Genomic DNA, 19145 nt, shown 5'->3' with positions numbered 1-19145 from the left:
TTAATTTCTCCCAGGCTGTTTGTTTGGGGCCTGCTGGTTACTGTGAACTGGGCTATAGTCATCTTCTTGTCCTGGTTCTCCTTAAAACCTTTCTATAACCTAACCTCAACCCCTTTCCCCCCAAAAAACTACATTCTAATGGACTCTGAATCTGTAGCCTTGTATATTTGAGGATATTTTGCTTAAGGTGCGCACAGTATTTTGTGAGGCTTGTCCTTGTTTTTCTCATGTCTGCGTTTTGAAGGCCTTTTTCTTTTCGAAACCGAAAACAATTAGCTGAAAACAAATGTGTAAAAGATCGTCTTTGGGGAGATTCACATTGAACATACTCAAATGCTGTTACATATTACAATTTGCGTGTAAGCATTTGTACTAAAGAGCATTCAAAAAATATTTGGCACTTAATTGCAAGTTACTCAGGATATTAGTTTTGCAAGTATGCTTATAAATGTTATAGTAAAATCTGGCTGCTGCTAATTTAGAAATAGAATAATGGAATTGTGCCTGATGTTCTAGTCTATTTCACAGTAATTTTCATATGCTCAGCCCTTCCAAGTGTATCATGGCTACCAGTCAGTTTGTTCAAGAAACCAAAATGCAGATTTTGTGGCACAGGTACTAACTTGTCTATCAACTACATAGCTAGCAAGAATTTGGGCTATTGCACAAGGTATTGTTTTCATGTAGGATGGTGGATGTTTTCACTACAGATTTATATGACTTCCAGCTTTTTTATATTGGCAAAAATATACGCATATGTGATGGTATACAGCCTTTCCATGTTTGCTCTTCTTTCATTTTTTGGCAGGGAGGGGGGATGTCATGTGAGAAACAAAACCTAACCTGCTTTCACAAATATCCAGAGTGTTAACTGTGTCAGTCTCTTGCAGCTTTTATTATTTATAAGAATTAAACACACACAATGCAGATTGCTGTGATCTTATTCCTAAAAATGGGAAACTCAAGGGGAGAGGGGAATAAGAGCTTTCCTTTTGGACAAATGAAAATACATTTTTGCAGATGCTAAAAGGTTTTCACTCTGGCCCAAACTACATGTTACAAATGTATAATGATAGGAGTAGCTGCTGCTTGCATGGGTGGGAGGGAAGGATTATTGGGTCAGATTAGTCATATTGATTTGTCCTGGGGGTGGGGGAGGAGTAGCTTCCACTAAGAAAAGCAGCTTTCGGAGGGGGCATTTTTCAGCGAAATAGTGGTAAATTTTCTAGCCAACTCAAATCTAGTTGGAGGCAATGATGGTGTGAAAAATTAAATTTTGGACCCTTGTAGTTCATCTGTTTTTAATTGTTACAAATGTACCATGGAGAATATCTAAAAGCATTAAGTGGAATAGTAAGGGCTTTTTAGGTTCTTGCACCTGGTATAGGTTGAACTCCTGATGTGAGCATTCCACATCAACTCTTAGATATACTTCCTTAATCATATACTGCTGTTCTTTACAAGGGTAGCTTTTATCTACAGGTGTGTGGAACATCTCATGGACAGTCAGAAAGCAATAGGAAATATTGTCTGAGAAAGCTTCTACAGTTACATTTATGGTACATATGGAAAGTATCTCATGCCTATGTCTCGTTCGTTTTAAATCACTTTATTTTGTTCTTTCCGTGCCAGTGATGTTGAATATCGGTGCTGTGCATTAACTTGAAGTTAATATTTATTTGCAGTGTTTTCTTCTGTAGCTTTTTGTACTTCTGTTTATGTAGTTTAGCTTTTCAAATAGAAGTTGAATGAATGCAAGTGTCTACAGTTTGTGCTTTTCTTCTCCTGACTCAGCAAGTGATACTGTAGCCCTTCTACATTTATAGTAGCAAACTTTCATTCTGATAACTGAAAGTAAAAAACAAACATCACATTTTCAAAGTTCGTATTTCAAATTTTAGTGAAGAAAGATTTGCATTCCACACTAAAAATTGATTAATATATCTCACATAAAAATGATCCACATTCAAGTGGGCCTGTGAAATCATTATGAATGCAAACCCTGGCTTTTTAAATTGTAATATTTAGATGATGTAGAAAATTTCAGGCAAAGAATCTATTTCCACCATTGTAATTTCCTTGTAATAGTGGTCCTGTATCATATTTTGCTGTAGTTCTTGGTTCATCCTCTATCTTAACCATTTGTGTTAGGAATATGCTGCAAGGTTAAATAGCCACCCTTCTCTGTTACACGAGACTGTTTTAAGTATCTGGCAACTCTTTCTGTTTTGAGCTATGTTTGTGTTGCATTTAGCTATCCCATGTTACTGTCAGTATAATCCCTATTATGTAACCATTTCTGCTGGCTATTGATGGTGAAACAAGGCTAGTAGTTAAAATGGTATAATGTGAGGTAGACTGCCCAGTCAAGATCATAGAATAAATATGCAGCATCCAGTTTAAAATGAACTTTTTTGTGGTCTGTCCACATCTAGACTGCAGCTGTTCTGAAATTTATTCAGTTTAATCCATTCCTTCGGTCAGTCTTGCATTCCATTTCACCATCAAGGTTGCTTTCAGACAATTTGTTTGTTGAACATTCATCCTGATTTGCTTCTACAAAGTTTGCAGGGAAGTTATATGATGTGGGCTGTTAGTCCTAAGCTTTTTGGTATTGCAACCCACAATTCCAAATTTGCTTGTTAGGATGGTCCATTGATTTGTTGTCACATGAATTTTGGACCTGAGGTCTTCAGCAGCTGTCAATTTCATGTGTTTTAATTGCAAGTTCGCCTATCTAATAACCATTATTTGAGGCATCCAAGCAAAATTTTATTTAATACCCTTCACAGTGTAGAATTTGTTGAAATATTTATAGTACTTGTAGTTATTCACAATTTTTTATTTTTAATGGGAATCACCAGTCAACTGATTGCAGCCTATTAATTCATAAACTATGAAAGTTATTCTAAAAACAGGTGATTAAACAGGCAGTGTCAAATATAATTAATGAAAAAGTTCATTATGGCAAGCATCATCAGTAGGATGGCTGAGTTTGCATTTTTCCAACAAGTGGGTCAATGCAATGTTTGATAGTTGTCAGACATAGTCTGAGATCAGTATTGATAGATAGCTTGCTACTGTCTTCATAGCTGTCATTGCTGAAAAAAACCTGTATTGCAAAGATAAGCACAGAGACTGATTCAACAAGCTCAGGATACTCAGTGGTAACTGAGTAACCAAGCAATTTTGGTAATTTGAAGCCAGATTTTAAATAGCCTCACTTCCAGAAAAATATATTTGATGGTCCAATCACATGATAGTTTCATGAATTGTTCTTTTTGCACAAGTACAACTTTGTGACATCACTCAAATGTCTCTGTTTCTTCAGCAGAAAAGTCTTGGGCAAACTATACAAACTTCAAATCTCCCTTGGCTTAACTATGAACTAAACCTTGTGGCATATCTGCTGACGATTCCTCACAAGTTGTTCATACAGAGAGTTATTTTGAGTGTCTGTTGTGCCTGCATTTGAGAGGTGAACTGTAATAGTCACTCAAAACAACACCCTCAACACGCGCCTTGTGGTGAACCATCTCCAGATCTGCCACTAAAAATCAGTTCCCAAGTGTTACAGTGCAAGACTTGAGCCTTTCTGATGTTTGGTTACAAACATAAGAGGCACTGCCATTTAGTCTTTATCTTCCTGATTATGTTGTAACAACAGTAATATGAATCAAGCCCAACACAAATAATAACTCATGATGCTTGAAAGTAAAAAAAAACTGTAACAAAGAGAGCACCTAGAATAAATTATGTAGATTAAATAGGCCTGTCCTGCATTATGAGAGTCCACATGCAGAATCTGGCATATCTGATGCAGGATTTCTGCAAGACTGAAAGTACAAGATATGTAATAATTAGAATTATTGGAGACATGGGTGATAGTTTTCTGTTTTCAAGATTAAAGCCCTAAGAGCCACATAAAAGCAATAATTGTTATGATTTGTTTTGAATTCCACATTTCAGCAGGCTATACCTAATCTGAAAATAATTCACAGCCCACATCAGATACACATATTTATAATAATCAGAACAGCTTATTTAAAATGATGCATTAGGCAATGCCCTTTGGAAAACGTGATCCTAATTGCTAATGGGTAAGTGAGCTCATTAATCCCATTAAACATAGAAATGTCATGCTATTTTATGAAAATGCTATTATAAAACTGTTAACACATATCATGGCCATGCATTATAAAATGCATTGCTGTTTCATTGTTGATTCCAATTTATAATTCATTATTTTGGCTGCAGCTCTATCTTTTCAAAAAACGAAAGGAAGTTGCCCAAAACCTAGCAACTTACAATGATCCAGTAAAAGATCAGTTCATCTCTGTCTTGTGCACTCCTCAGAATTGCTAGAAATGGTGAAATTACTGTCCGTAGGCAGAAAGCACCCATCACTTTTGAACTATTCTGTGTCAATAAGGCAGTTGTCCGCACTGTTCTTGACTCTTCGTTGGTTTCTGCTTATGTAATCTTTCTCTTTTCTCCATGTTTTTGTTTTGCTTCCCAAGGGCATGATGATGCGGTTTTGAAAAGTGTGGATAGTTTTAGCTTTCTCCATCACCCAGTTCATCAGAGGAGCTTAGAGATCCTGCAGAGATGCAAGGAGGAGAAGTACAGTAAGGCGCCATATCCCACCATCTCTCTGACATGACACTCACACACAGCAGGAAATGGAAACCAGGAGCATACTTAGTAGCAAGGGTGGGCAACCATGCTTGGAACCTTGTAATGCAGAACCTGAAGGCATCTTGAATGACAAGACCTGTTAAAACGTCGGAGGGATCTTAGTGCCCTTTTCTTGGGAGTTTATAGGCAGGATGGGCCCTAGAGGTTTGAGTGGGTGCTCTGAATCCTGTTTTTACCTCAGTCATAAAGATTTTTCCAGTATATAAGCCTGATTAAGGCATGGAGCCATTTTACCGAAGGAACTGTTGATTAAATCTCCTAGGTATCCCAAGATTTTAGTTAAAAGCTTTTCATTAGTGACACCCTTTAGACAGAGGAATAATCTAATCTGTATTTATTCTAGCTAGATTTTTTTTGGCAAGATTCCACCAAATTCTGGTGCACTCTTTTTTTATATAGTAGTGTCTACATGTGGATATAAATGTATATACATCTTTTTAAAAAAGAAAACCCTCCACTTTTTGAGAACTCTAGTGCAATGTAGAATAACTGTTCTGCCTTTGGAGGATTTCCTTCATAGAAGACAATAGATATGCACTTGGTCTCCATTTCCTTCTCCTCACTTCCGTTTGTTACATAATGAACTAGTCCTGCATGAAAACCAGGCCCGTTTGCCTTTGATACTAATGATGGCTGGATTTCTGTTGTGGGAGGAGCAGGGGTCTAGCAGCATGAAACATAACACCCTCTGCCATAAAGAGTAGCGCATGGTGTTTCAGTATTACAATTACATTGGGAGCCTACTGAAGGGTACCTTGATGCTAACTTGCTCATTAAACAGCTTTGCATATGCAGTAACCATTCCACCTTAATGATCAGGCGCATCACCATTTCAGACTCTTGAAACAGGAGATTTTTTTTTAAAAAAGTTTCTTTTCAATGTTTGCCTGACTACTTGGACAGAATTGATTCAGCTTTTCAGTGTGTTGGGTTCCAGGGAAGACTGAAACCTTGTGCCTTCACAGACCTCCATTTTTGCATTTGTGCTGTAATGGCTTATAGAGACGCCACATCGCTGCTAATCTTAATAAAGGAAATGCCTTTCCCTCATGTATATGTTGCGTATCTTTTGGAGTACCATCCCCCACAAAGGTTGGTGTTCCCTCTGCAAGGGGTGTGGATGGTGTTACCCTATAAGAAGAGCTGAACGGATGGTGTGATATGAACTGAGTTGAAGAAGTTGTATGAGTCTTGTATTACATGGATTTTCCCCACTGTGTTTGAATATATAATTAACAAGAAAAAATTGTAAAAGCGTGCTCTGAAATCAGTTTTGGATGGAACAGCGTAGGAGCTGCTCTGCTGGACAAAAGGTCCATCCAGGCCAGCATTCTGTTTCCAGCAGCATCAAACCAAATGCCTGTGGGAAGCTGGAAGTCAACAGCCTTCTCCTGTTTGTCCTCAGCATCTGGTATTCATCTCTTTGTCCTCCGCATCTAGCTCCATCTAGTCAAGGGCAATAGTTGTTGATTAGGCCCAATGAATTTTCCCCACCTTTTTTAAAAAAAGTATCAGTTAGTGCTCTTCGCAATAGCTGTTGTTAGCAAAATCCATAAAGTGTTTTACGTTTTGTGTGAAGCTGTGTTTGTCCTGAGTCTTGTGCTAATCAAGTTCATTGGGTTAGCTCGAGTTCCAGCATAGAGAGAGGAAGAAAAAACGCCTCCCTATTTTCAACATCATTCATAATTTTAAGTCTTTGCTGTGTCCTTCCCTGATCTTGCTTCTAATTCAAAAAGTATCGAATATTTCCGCCTTTTCCCATTAGGGAAAAAGTGCTTCAACCCCACAGTTACTTTAGTCGCCCTTTATTTTTCAAGCTCTACATTATCCTTTCTTAAGGTGACCAGAACTACACACAAGTGTTTCAAATGAAGTTGCACAATATATTTTATATAAATATATTAAGATACTGGCTGTCTTTATCAGTTTGCTCTTACACTGCATCTCAATAGCCATTTTGTTGCCCATTCGTCCTATTTGGAGCTTTCCATGGGGAGAATGCAGATTTACCAAGCTGTAGCTTTGCCACAGTGTGTGTGTGTAACCACTTGTTAGGCCAGCCATCTGTGTGCTGTGTCACACAGTGAGGAGAAACTTCCAACTCTTGCTTCTGTGAATTTCTAATCAGGTTTGGAAGGCATGGTATGATTTTACAGATAACTGGTCACCAAGTATTATTGATTGATTGATTGATTGATTGATTGATTGATTGATTGATTTATATACCACCCTTCATCCAAGCACCACGGGGCAGTTTACAATATAAAAACACAAAAGTAGTAGTTAGATGCACACTGCTATAACTTTTACTTTGCAAATTATTTTTGGTATACATCCGTGGTCTGCTTGGGATTCTTCTGTCCTGAACAATTTGCAAACTTCTGCAGACCTCACTCCTTATTCCATGACTTTAGGTCCTTATGAATCAGTTACGCAGCAGTGGGTGCGATACAAATCCTTAGGGGATGGCATTTATTGCTTTCTGTTAATATAGTTGAATGCTTCTCTTCCCCCACAGGGGACTACTTATTTTCAGAACATTACAGTAGCATATTATGAAGCAGTCTGCACATATAACACTGGTTCTGGCACATATGCTTGTGTTTCTGAGTCTGGCTCAAAAGTGCTGGTTCTAACATAAAAAGGGCCTATACAGCTCAGGACCCTGATACCAAATGGAGTACCCCCCTTCACTTGAAGATCATGTGAGAGAGGATCAGAGGGTGGCAGCAAGGGAGAGGGGATATTTAGTTGTGGCCTGTAATTTATGGGATGCTATTCCCGGGGATGCCTGCTTGCTCGGCACTAACCACCTCCCAGGCTTTTGAGAGAGTGTAATAATCATGCTTATTGCTTTGGGGTGGGGGAGGAATAGTATTTTATGGTTAAAACCTAATGGTTATTTTAATTTGTATATGTAAGTTACCTAGAGACGCTTTGTATAAGGTGACTAATAAATTGAATAAATATTATCCCTCGTTGCTCTTAAATCATGAATGATGCAATTCATGCATAGTTGTTGACAAAAGGGCCTCACTAGCAGCTCTTAAGAAAATTCAGTGGTCATGGAAGAAATAATAAAGTTTTCAAATGCTAATTTAATGTTTTGAAAATGACTAGGCCCAGAGAAGATTACATTGCATGAGTGATTCTTGCCAAACACAGTAAGACTGCTCACCTTCAAATCCCATCATCAAGATAGATCTTTAGCTTATTGAATCACCTTAATTTATTAATATTGATCTCTTCAGTAATCTTTTCATGTCCTATGGGTATACTATGACTGAAAGATTTGTTATTATTTGCTCAGTTTTTTGTGGGTTTTTTTGGGCTAATTAGGATATTTGTGGCCTTGTTAAAAGCAATACGTCTTGGCTTGACTTCTAGCCAAGTTTGTGTGGGGTGTATAATATCTTATTTTTTTGTACTTCCCTTACACAAGGGTATATCAAAGGGAAACAAACCAGTAAATTTATTTTGCAAATCTAGTTACCTAAAATTTGGGGTCATTCCATACCAGATGATTGGGTTCAAAGGTTCCAAAATTGTTAAACCAATCTTATCTACCAGTTGACTCCCTTTATAAATCCAGTTTGAGGATACTGAGTGTTCTAAATGCCGAATATACATTATCAGCTAATCCTTAGAAAACCCTGTAGATTAGGTCAGTTCTGTATCTGATTTGTTATGACATGGTGGAGGAGGGAAATTGGAACCAAGAATTTCCTGATTCATTTCTTGTCCACTGTGCTACACCATCTCTGAATACCTATGTTAGGGTTAGTAATGCAGGTCAGAGCCCCCATAGTTTTGCATTTCAGATGAGACTTTCAGACCCACTTAAGGCAAGCCATGTTTGTGTTAAATTCTGCATAGTATGTTTTGCAATAGAGGCTTTTAAGATGGAACAGCTAAGAAGTGTATCTTGTATTCAGTAAAATGTATTGAACCATGCTGGGCTTTTAAAAAGAAAATGCCCAGACCAAAATAGTGAACTTTGTTCCTGGTAGCTCTGCTACTGGGTTGGAGGTTGTCCAAGCACAATATATAAGAAAGATTTCCAGTTAAGCTATTAATAGAATCCAGAGGCTTACTTCTGCACAAATTTGTGGTGTTCATATGGTCTGCATTGTTCTACTTTTATAAGAAGGAGAAAGCAGCTGACCAGAAAAGACCTTTTACAGATAATAATCTTATTGGAGGTGTGGCTTTTGGTGCAATATTTTCCTCCTATAAAAGCTTTCCCCTCTGTATTGTTTCTTGGATATAGAGATGTGCATCTTTTAAAAAATCTATTTAAAATACGGCTTTATATGTAGGATTACAAGTAAATTTTGTGGCAAACAAGTTTAGGACATCTTTTCTTTATTTTAAGAGCTTAAGTCAAATATACCATTATTACCAGCCATGGCTCCTCGTTTATGGTTCTTTTCTCCCTCCCCCAGTTCCCAGCATGTACCATTTTCAGCACATGTTGCAGTCTGATTTTTCCCTCTCCCAAGCTGGTGCAGAGAATTTATCTAATTCTAAATAGAATGTTAATTTTTTTGTTGATATGCTGCCACAGGTATTGCCCGCAAACGTCCCAGAACACCACTTTCAGATCTGCAGGGAGTTAACACTATCAATGAGAAAAGTCAGCGGTAAGTCAGATTGTGTGATAAGTGAGACTGCTAGAGCAAGAGCTTTACATATGAAATTATGACTTTGGAAAAGTTACCTTTTTACAAAAAAATAAATACGTGGTATATTCTTTGTGAAATTTAAGCAATAAAGTGTATTTGTTTCCCACATTGCAGTGATATGTATGGAGTTGGTTGGAACAGCAAGATGGGTGTGCGACAGAGCAGACTCTCCAGCCAAAGCAGTTTCCTCGACAAAGATGGGATATTTGTGAATTCAACTAACAGCAAACTCTTGGAGAGAGCCCATGGCATCCTCATGTTAGTTCATATTTGTTCTTTGTTACAAAGATAAACTGATCTCTAGGGATAGCAACAAACATGGGACAAGCTGGGGGTAAGAGAGATCTCTATTACCCTTCAGCATTCATCACCCAAGGAACACAGATTTACAATTCAGAAATCCTCAAAAGTGTATCTTAAATCTGGATGATGAGGTAGACTGCAGAACTGGGACACTATAAAATACATGGAAGCAACCTTTGAACTGTTCTAGGCCCCCATTGCTCTCTTCTGGTCTTGGGAGTTGACCAGAGACTCTGATCAGTAGAGCCAGAGTTTTTATTATGAACATTCATTAAATTAAAAGCGGTTCCTGTGTTACACAAATCTCCTTTTAGGTATTTGTGGAAGTATTGTAATCACATCAATTATATTCTCTTTTATAATTTCCAAATACCCCTTCAAAGATGCAGCTGGAAGAATAAAGTATCTGAATTAATTGTCAAAGAATGTCTGCAGTTCTAAAGAAGCTTGTCACTAGGAGTTGAGTGGGTTTGAAAAAAGATGTGTGAAACTTGTATTTTCAGTTCAGTATCTCTTCAGATGGATCAGGCATAGCAAACTCCGGCCCTCCAGATGTTTGGGACTACAATTCCCATCATCCTTAGCTAACAGGACCCATGGTCAGAGATGATGGGAATTGTAGTCCCAAACATCTGGAGGGCCGGAGTTTGCTATGCCTGAAACAGATGCACACACTTCCACAAGCAAGAGTGCGAGGGACCACATGAAACCAGCACTCACTATAGATTTGTTGACACTGCACTAGTACATGCTTTGCCATTACACCAGAAGCAAATGTTTTTCTCATGCAAGTTTACAAATTAGCATTAACATGTCCCTGCTGCTTTAATATGGATCTTTGTTGCTTCTTCCTAGGCGAAACAAGAACTTCAAAGCCAAGCCTAACCTTCCAAAGGTGAGAGTACTAGAGCTAAAGAACCTGAGCTAACATATTTAAACTAGATTAATTTCACAAATGATGCTGTTTTTTACAAGGCTATTCCTTTTTCATAAGAAAGCATACAGAAAGTGTACACTGTCCACGAACTCATAGTGTGGTTTTCACCATGTGTACAATTGATGTACAGTGGTACCTCTAGTTATGAACTTAATTCGTTCCGGAGGTCCATTCTTAACCTAAAATTGTTCTTAACTAGAGGCGTGCTTTTGCTAATGGGGCCTCTTGCTGCCGCTGTGCTGCAGGCACACGATTTCTGTTCTCATCCTGGGACAAAGTTCTCAACTCGAGGTAACTCTTCCAGGTTAGTGGAGTTTGTAACCTGAGGTGTTTGTAACTCGAGGTACCACTGTATTAATGTGATGTGCACGTTTGCAAACCATATACAGTGGTACCTCGGGTTACATACGCTTCAGGTTACAGACTCCGCTAACCCAGAAATAGTACCTTTGGTTAAGAACTTTGCTTCAGGATGAGAACAGAAATTGTGCTCTAGTGGTGCGGTGGCAGCAGAAGGCCCCATTAGCTAAAGTGGTACTTCAGGTTAAGAACAGTTTCAGGTTAAGAACAGACCTCCGGAACGAATTAAGTACTTAACCCGAGGTACCACTGTAAACTGCTGTGAGCACCACAACCACAGAGATTGTGATGGCATGCCCACTCACTCCATATCAACTGTTAGGTTTTGAAAAAGGGGGTTTGCTTTTTTCAAGTGGAGTGGGAGGTTGGAGTCAGTGGATTATTTTTCTGGTGAATGCAACTGGGAATGCATGGGCCCTTCTTCAGCTATAATCCCCAGGAAGATCACTGCTCCCCCCCCCCCCCCCGGCAACAATTAGAGAGGAGTAATTTCAGAGGCTTACAGCTGGAGGGTAGAGATTTATTCTTCCCTTGATAGTTGAGACTTCCAAAAGTAAACTTTGCACTTCCAAACTGCAATTGGGCTTGAAAAAAGCCTTCTATTGGCTACAGTGGAAGCCTAATTTCAGCAGGGGGAGGGTGGGGCAGAGACCTGTGGGTACCATGCTCCACTGTTGGTTTCTTGCAAAGATTTGTGCTTATGTTGGTTCAAATTTCTCATAACCAAAGTTATAATCTTTGTGTTTCTTAGCACTTGCTTGAAGTGAAATCGCTCAAGCACTTGACGAACCTAACTCTCCATGACCGTATCACAAAGTCTCTTCTCCACCTTCACAAGAAGAAGAAGCCTCCAAGCATCAGCGCCCAGTTCCAGGTAACTTACCATTGTTAATTTCATGAAGTTTAACTTAAGGAAAACCATGTGGAATATCTATTTCCAATGGAAATAAAATAGGGATACTAGATGGACTGGAATGCAGCCTACTCTTGATTTTAGAAAAACAACAACAACAATTGGTTGCAGTTCACATTTTCTTTATTATCCCTGGTTGTCCCATTCATTTTTACATCACAGTCTTTTTTTCTTTCTTTTGGCCAACTAGTAAATTCTCTAGTTCCCTCTGGGCATTTCCAGTTCTATGTAAGTTAACTCGGTAACTGACTCGCATTAAAGAAAAGATTGTTGCAAGCCAAACCATTTATGTATGGCTTAGATCTTCTTTAAAATCCCCTAGACATCAATCATCTCTCTGGGGTCATAGCTACCATATCACAGTAGTAGAATATATGCTTTGCATGCAGAATGTATCGGCTTCACTCCTATTACCTCCATTTTTTTTAAAAAAAAAGTCAGAGGTAGCTCGACTGGGAAATAGAACTCTGATTCAGATCCTGAAGAGTTTCCGCCAGTCAGTGCAGACAATACTAGGCTAGACTGATTAATTGTCAGATGTGATATACAGTAAGTCAACTTGATATGATTATATGACTTTATACTGTGCATAGGCTGTGACTGCTAACTCCACAGGTGCCCATAGGAGTCCTTAATAAAGTTAAGGACATGAATTGTATGTATACAGTATACTAATTACCCATATGCTTTCTGCCAAAGCTGTTTTAATTTCAGCAGTACTATGCTCTTTAAATAGCTTTAAGTAGTTTTCTACCCTTCTTTAATTAAAAGCCTTTATTTATTTATTACACTTACACTTATTACACTTATTTATTTATTTATTAATCACAATAGTCTATACACAGTGTACACTAGACACAATATGATAAGTCCAAAAATTATCTAACTGACACTAGTCCAGGACCTTTTCAGCATTCCCAAGTCAGACGTTACAGAGAAATAGAGTTGGGTATCGTCAGTGTACAGATGACACTTTGCTCCCAAATGCCTAATGACTTCTCCCAGTGGCTTCATGTAGATGTTAAATAGCATCGGAGACATTATAGTTTCCTTTGGCACCCTTTAATTCAAAAGCCAAGTGGTTCAGGTATGCTCATCCAGAGCTGTCTTCTGAAACTGTCCCTGGTGATAGTCTGTCCCCATCAACAGTCTAACCGCAGAATTTCCACAAGCTGGAGCCTCCGTTCCAGGCCTATAGGTAAGTGTTATGTAGCTGAACACCTTGTCTCTTAAGTAGATAAATGAAGCTGAATTTTAAATAAAATATGCAGCATTCCAGAAGGAGAACTGCTGAGGGACATGTATGCTATTGTTCTGATCCAGTGACATGCTTTTGAAGATTTACATATATGTACTTAATGCCATTATTATGCATTGTATAGGAAAGCCATTTTCATGCCTTTGAATGTCTATAATAATAAGCAATATTATCACAATTTCTATTTCATATGTGTGTTAAAGTACAGTTTAAAAATAGCATAAGGAGAGGTTTGGCAACATGTTATTTTCTGACCAAAATAATTGTTGCAGAAGCCAACTCCATAATTTTATTTTCCACTTTAGGCATCGCTTACCAAATTGATGGAGACCCTTGGCCAAGCAGAACCCTATTTTGTCAAGTGCATTCGCTCCAATGCTGACAAGGTAAATGCCTCTCCAATCCCAAGTAATCCACAATGAAAATCAGTTTTGCTGGACTGTTACAGCCAATCCAAATAACTTGATTATACTAGCCATTGGCCATGACAAATCTGAATAAATAAATAAATAAATATAAAGGGGTGCCGTGCCCTTTTGATCTTTCAGATCAACAAAGCAATAATCCTCAATACCATCTTGCTATATATCAGGAGCAGGGATTCAACTAGCAGTGGGGTAGGTGAGCTTTGGCAACTGATGTGCCCATATAGTTTCAGATAGTACCTGGGTAGACCAGTCTGAAAACCCAGAACAAATTTTCACAGCCTTCTAGTGGGTATGGTGACTCATTTTCCAGAAGTAATGTATTTAGTGTTAACTCTGGAAGTGTATACTCAATTCTGACCAAACCAAGCCTTGCAAAGTCCATACACTAAATATATTACTTCTGGCAAATGAGTCACCATAGCAGCTAGAGGGCTGTGAAAAATTGTCATCTTGGGGTCTCATGCCAAAGAGGACAGTGCTTTTTTTCTAGAGAAATAGGTGCCGGTACTCACCATGAAGTTGTTAGAGTAAGTGCCACACTCTTTAATAACAAAAGAGGTGCCGGTACTGCATTCCATTGAGTACCTCCCCCCCTTTTAAAAATAAGCACTGAATATACCTCTCCATACCATTAGCCTTGGCAGGCTGAAATCTAGGATTCCTATGCCTCCCCAGGGATTGGGGACTAGATAAACAGACGGCTGATATTTCCTATCTAACTGCATTCTCTGGGGCTTGGGGGATACCCTGAAGAAGGCCTTTGACCAAGGACCAAGTTGCCCCAGTATCTGTGGAAGAGCCTTATTTAGGTGCCCAGACTGTTCTCTGTCTCCACTGGGCTTCTCCCCTTTTTCCTACTCTCTTAGGCTTTTTATATCCTCCCTGTCCCCATACCCTTTGTTCTGCCTGAGGTACGGCAGCTGGGCTCCTTCCCTTCCATCAGGAGCATGACTGAGAGTGTGCCACCCTTCCTTTTCCCAAGTGGAGACTCCTTAGAGGCCATTGCCTGGTTGATGCTGGTGGTGTAGACTGGGATCTATTTAAAGGGCAGCCGTCAGCAAAGGACCGGTGAGCCCTTGTAGCCAACAAAGTCATCCATGGAAACTTGCTTACCTGGATGAACTTGCAGTCAATGTGTAACTGTTTGGCCCTTGTATGTTTTGTTTTTTCAGCTTCCCCTGAGGTTCAGCGACAACCAGGTGCTTAGACAGCTGCGGTACACAGGGATGCGAGAGACAGTGCGCATACGACAGTCAGGATATAGTTCCAAATACACCTTCAAGGTTAGATTATTTGAATCTCCTAAAAAAGTATTGGTGAAGTGGACTCCAAGGCACTATGGTCAGTTGGGCAATTCCTTGATTTAAATGTAGGTGAATGCATAAGTGTATGGAAAGTATTATTTCTGCAGCTAAAAATGATGCAACTGGCAGAACAAATAGCCATGCCAAATTAGTGCTTGCAAGCATGCAGAGTTGTGGCTGGGAATGTTCATTGTGAGCTGCAGCTGCTATCTGGCAAGGACTGAGAAGTAAATAGAAAATCAGTGAAGGAAAGGAGGGACCATGGGATGCTGTAGAAACACTGTGCAGGAAATAGTGATATTTGTGTAAAACATATTTGTGAATTATTATACTTTTACAAAACACATTTCCAAATCAACATGTTAGTTAAAGGAAAGGTCGACCATATTCCTGCTACACTAGTGTTATGCATCCCGGTGTCACATTTTTCATACAGCCACCAGAACAATGTGGGTGGGGAGAGCTTAATATTGATCCCACCCCACCCCCAGCTTTCATGCCTTTCTGATTAATTCAGTTGTGTAAACTAGAGAGCTCTGAATATAATAGGCAATTAAAACTGTTACTTTTCAGTATCCACAATGACAGCCCTTTTCAGGATTGCTATGTTTATTTATTGATTATGCATTTAGAACATTTGTACTCCACTTGCCAGCTGAAAAACCTCCCAGAGCTGCTTGCATACAGTCAGTTAAAACAAAGCAGTCCCTTCAGGCTTATGATTTAAAAAAGCATGACACACCAGAGAAAGGGGACACAGAAGGAAGAGGAAAAAAGCGAACTCAGGCACCAGTTCCTAAATAGTAGTTCTTGTAATGCTTAGCCAACATAGAAACAGCTCAGGGCAGAAGCTAGTCTTTCAGCAGAGCTGGTGGAATGATCCCTGTTTCTCATCTCATCTACTAAGGCAGCCTGAATTTCCATAGATACAGAGTTGACTTCAATGAACTTTCAAAGTAAAATGACAAACTGTGTTAAATAACATGCAGAGGTATGCCTAATTTTTCAGGAGTTCGTGGATCATTTTCATGTACTTCTGCCAAGAGGCATGATACCATCCAAGGAGAATATCCAAGAATTCTTAAGGAAAACAAAGACCAACCCTGACAATTATCAAGTGGGACGAACAATGGTACGTTCAAAGCCTCATTTCCCTTTTGCTCCCTGACACAATATTAAAATACATTTGTCCCTTTCTAGTATTACTTATGGGTGTACCCTGCTGCCATAGTGGTGTTTATCAGATATACAGTGACCCATTTAGCATGTATTGATAGCATAGACCACGGCTTATCAGTAACAAGCAAATGTATGGGCTCCCAGAGAGGAGATTTTGGGTTTTTGCTCCTTGCCAGTCATTTTGCTGCTTCTCTGAGCTAAGCTTTAGTTTGGCTTAACATGTTGTCCAGACCTGAGCTCATAGCTTAGCTTTCTGCAGACAAACCACACACTATAACAAAGGTTTGTCCTATGGTTTACAGCTTGTGGTTTGTTGGGGAGAGCTAAACCATGAACCCAGACTGGGACAGCATACTAAGTCAAACTGTGACATAGTTTAGCTTGGTGCAGTCCATCAGCAAAATGAGCAAGGGGCGGGGAGCAAAGTAGCCACAATTTTAGTGTTGCATGTAAATAAGACAATGTCTGATAGAACTCAAAATTACAACTCCCCAAGACTTTTTTTGCCACACCAAAGTTGCCCCAGACTCTAGAATGAGGCAACTCACCTTTCAGTTCATTTTCAAGTACGTGAACATCAGTTGGAATTTCTTTCTGAAGGAGGGGAGAGAAAGATTCTGAAGTAAATGTGACCCTTATTTTATTTAAAAGGCATTTTGTGGATTTGCTTCACTGTGTGTCTTAAAAAATAAAATAAAATAAATAAAAAATAAAATAAATTATTTAAATTTGTGGTGATTCCCTCATCCCCTTCATTATTTTTTTTTAAAGTATTCAGGCTGCAGACTTGAGGTAAAACCCAACAAAGAAGTTCATAAGATTCCATATGTTCAGCCAGTTGTTTCCCTGGATGAATATTCAGGCTCTTTTTCCCTTGCGAGTGCCGAGATTGGTGGGCAGAACAGGTTCATCCTTTGTTTTGTTACTTACACCATTGCAATTATTTTGCAGAAATCTTTATATGTGCCTGGTGGGGAACTGACAGTAATTTGTTCATTAATAAATAGGCATTTATTATTGCTCTCCACATTGTTAGGTTTTCATGAAAGAGCAGGGACGTCAGCTTCTACAGGGCCTGCTGCATGAGGAGGTGTTGCGAAGGATCACTCTGTTGCAGAGCTGGTTCCGCACTATGCTCTACAGGAGGCAGTTCCTGAATTTGAAGCAGGCAGCTGTGGTCATACAGGTGGGTGTCAACAGTGTGATTTCCAGTAATTTCAGACATTTAGCATGCCTGACGTTTATCTCAAGACAAAAGCTGTTTCTTTTATGTTACGTATAGGCCTGGTTTGTACATAACACTAAGCCAAACCATGCCTTCCTTTGCACAAGCAAATGTGTACACTCCCAGAGAGGAGATTGTGAATGCTTTGCTTCTCCTCAGTCATTTTGTTGCAGCCCTGTGCTGATTTTGAACAAAGACTTGGGGTTAAACTCGCTCCAGACAAACTGCAAACAGTAACCAAGGTTTAGCCTATGGTTTGCAGCTCATGATTTCTCTAAACCACGAACCTGGGTTTGGACCACACACAGCCAGACTTAGCACAGCACAGTGCAGCAGTAAGATAATCAAAGGAGGAACAAAGTGATCACAATCTCCACCCCAGATTTTGCTCATTTGCACAAAGCCATGGTTTGGATGACACACTAAACCAGAGCTTTCCAAACCGTCCATGTTGCTGACAAAGTTTTTAGATATGCATCATTTTGTGACATAGTAATTCAGTTTTGCCAGCACACCGGAGGTTAAACTAACTCCTTATAAGAGCATTCGTGTGACATACTGCACAATCGTTCGTGCGACATACTGCACACTGCAGCTGACACACTAACGTGTCACGACACACTGTTTGGAAAGCTCTGCACTAAACCAAACCATGGTTTGGCTCAATGCAGCTCATCAGCAGAACCACTGAGGGGAAGCAGAGACCACAATCTCTTATCTAGGAACATGCTCATTCACACTAAACCATGGTTTGGCTTAGTGTTGTGTGGAAATGAGGGCATAGTTATGTGCAGAACAGTGGCATTGTAATAACAAGGAATGTGGAAGTTTAATACATAGTAAGGCATATGTCAGTATATTTATGCTCAGTTAAGAAAATTATTTTCATATCATGTGTATATCTTTACTAACACTAAAAGTCCCTTCTCAATTTCATTCATACCACAAAGTATTTGTCCAGGTTGTTATTGAAAAACATGATTGCTCTCTCTTTTGCTTTGTCTTCTGTCATCTTAAATGTCAGTAAAACACCAGCTTTAAAAATGCTTGCACCTCATCATTTTAAAACTTTTTTCCCCCCTGAGTACAGATTAGTCATCCACAAGAATAAGAAAATGGCTGTTCAGCCTTTCTTCTTCATTCAATACCACTTGGTCTTATTAACAGGCGAAATTGTGGTTATGCTACTGGATCTTTGTTAGATATTGTTTTCAAGGATTTTTCTTTTAAGGGAATCTCATACAGTATGGAGTACTGGAAAATATTTTCTCTCACTCTTCCCATAGCAATACTGGCGTAGTTACCAAAGAAGAAAGCAAGCTGAGGAAGAAGAGTCCCTAAACAATTCCATCTGTTTAGGCAAGGCAGCAGTTGTTCTTCAGGCCTACTGGCGAGGCTTTGTGGCAAGGAGAAGATTTCAGCAGATGCGGGTGGCTGGCTTCATTATCCAGAGTTACTGGCGGGAATGCTTGAGGCACCGGAATGCTGCGGCTACCATCGTCCAGGCAAAATGGCGAAGCTACCACACCAGAAGTGTCTACAGGGCCAAGAGAAACAAAGTAATTTTGTTGCAAGCAGCGTATAGAGGATACAAAGCACGGCAGAGGTAATACTTGTAACCTTCATGGGAGGACAAAAGTGCGTGTAAATCAGAAGTTCCCAAAGTAGCCAATATTGACCACTTGAAGTGCAGCAGGTGAATAAAGACCAAGGGATTGAAAGGGAGTAGAAAAGGGCCAAGGGGTGTAAAGAAGCTTCAGTGGAATGCTGCGGAAAATTTAATTAGGAACAATGAGCTCAGAAATAAAGGGAATAAAGGGTTAGTTAAGATGCAAACTTAATTTGGCTTACAGCA

The 19145-nt window shown here is 39.4% G+C and overlaps 1 protein-coding gene across 1 annotated transcript in view; it reads left to right on the top strand.

Annotated features, from left to right (window-relative positions):
• LOC310749355 (unconventional myosin-IXa-like) overlaps positions 1-19145 on the top strand; it is a 141481-nt gene that overhangs the window by 79777 nt on the left and 42559 nt on the right. The window contains 10 exon segments of the mRNA XM_083586090.1: positions 4521-4628; positions 9266-9341; positions 9498-9641; positions 10542-10581; positions 11735-11857; positions 13460-13540; positions 14755-14865; positions 15896-16018; positions 17102-17251; positions 18577-18896. Coding sequence (XP_083442216.1) covers positions 4521-4628; positions 9266-9341; positions 9498-9641; positions 10542-10581; positions 11735-11857; positions 13460-13540; positions 14755-14865; positions 15896-16018; positions 17102-17251; positions 18577-18896 — 1276 coding nt within the window.

Source organism: Podarcis filfolensis (assembly GCF_964270895.1).
Source record: "Podarcis filfolensis genome assembly, chromosome: 14".
NCBI classification, from domain to species: domain Eukaryota; kingdom Metazoa; phylum Chordata; class Lepidosauria; order Squamata; family Lacertidae; genus Podarcis; species Podarcis filfolensis.
The sequence above is the reverse complement of the archived record's forward strand: the minus strand, read 5'-3'. Positions and strand labels throughout refer to the sequence as shown.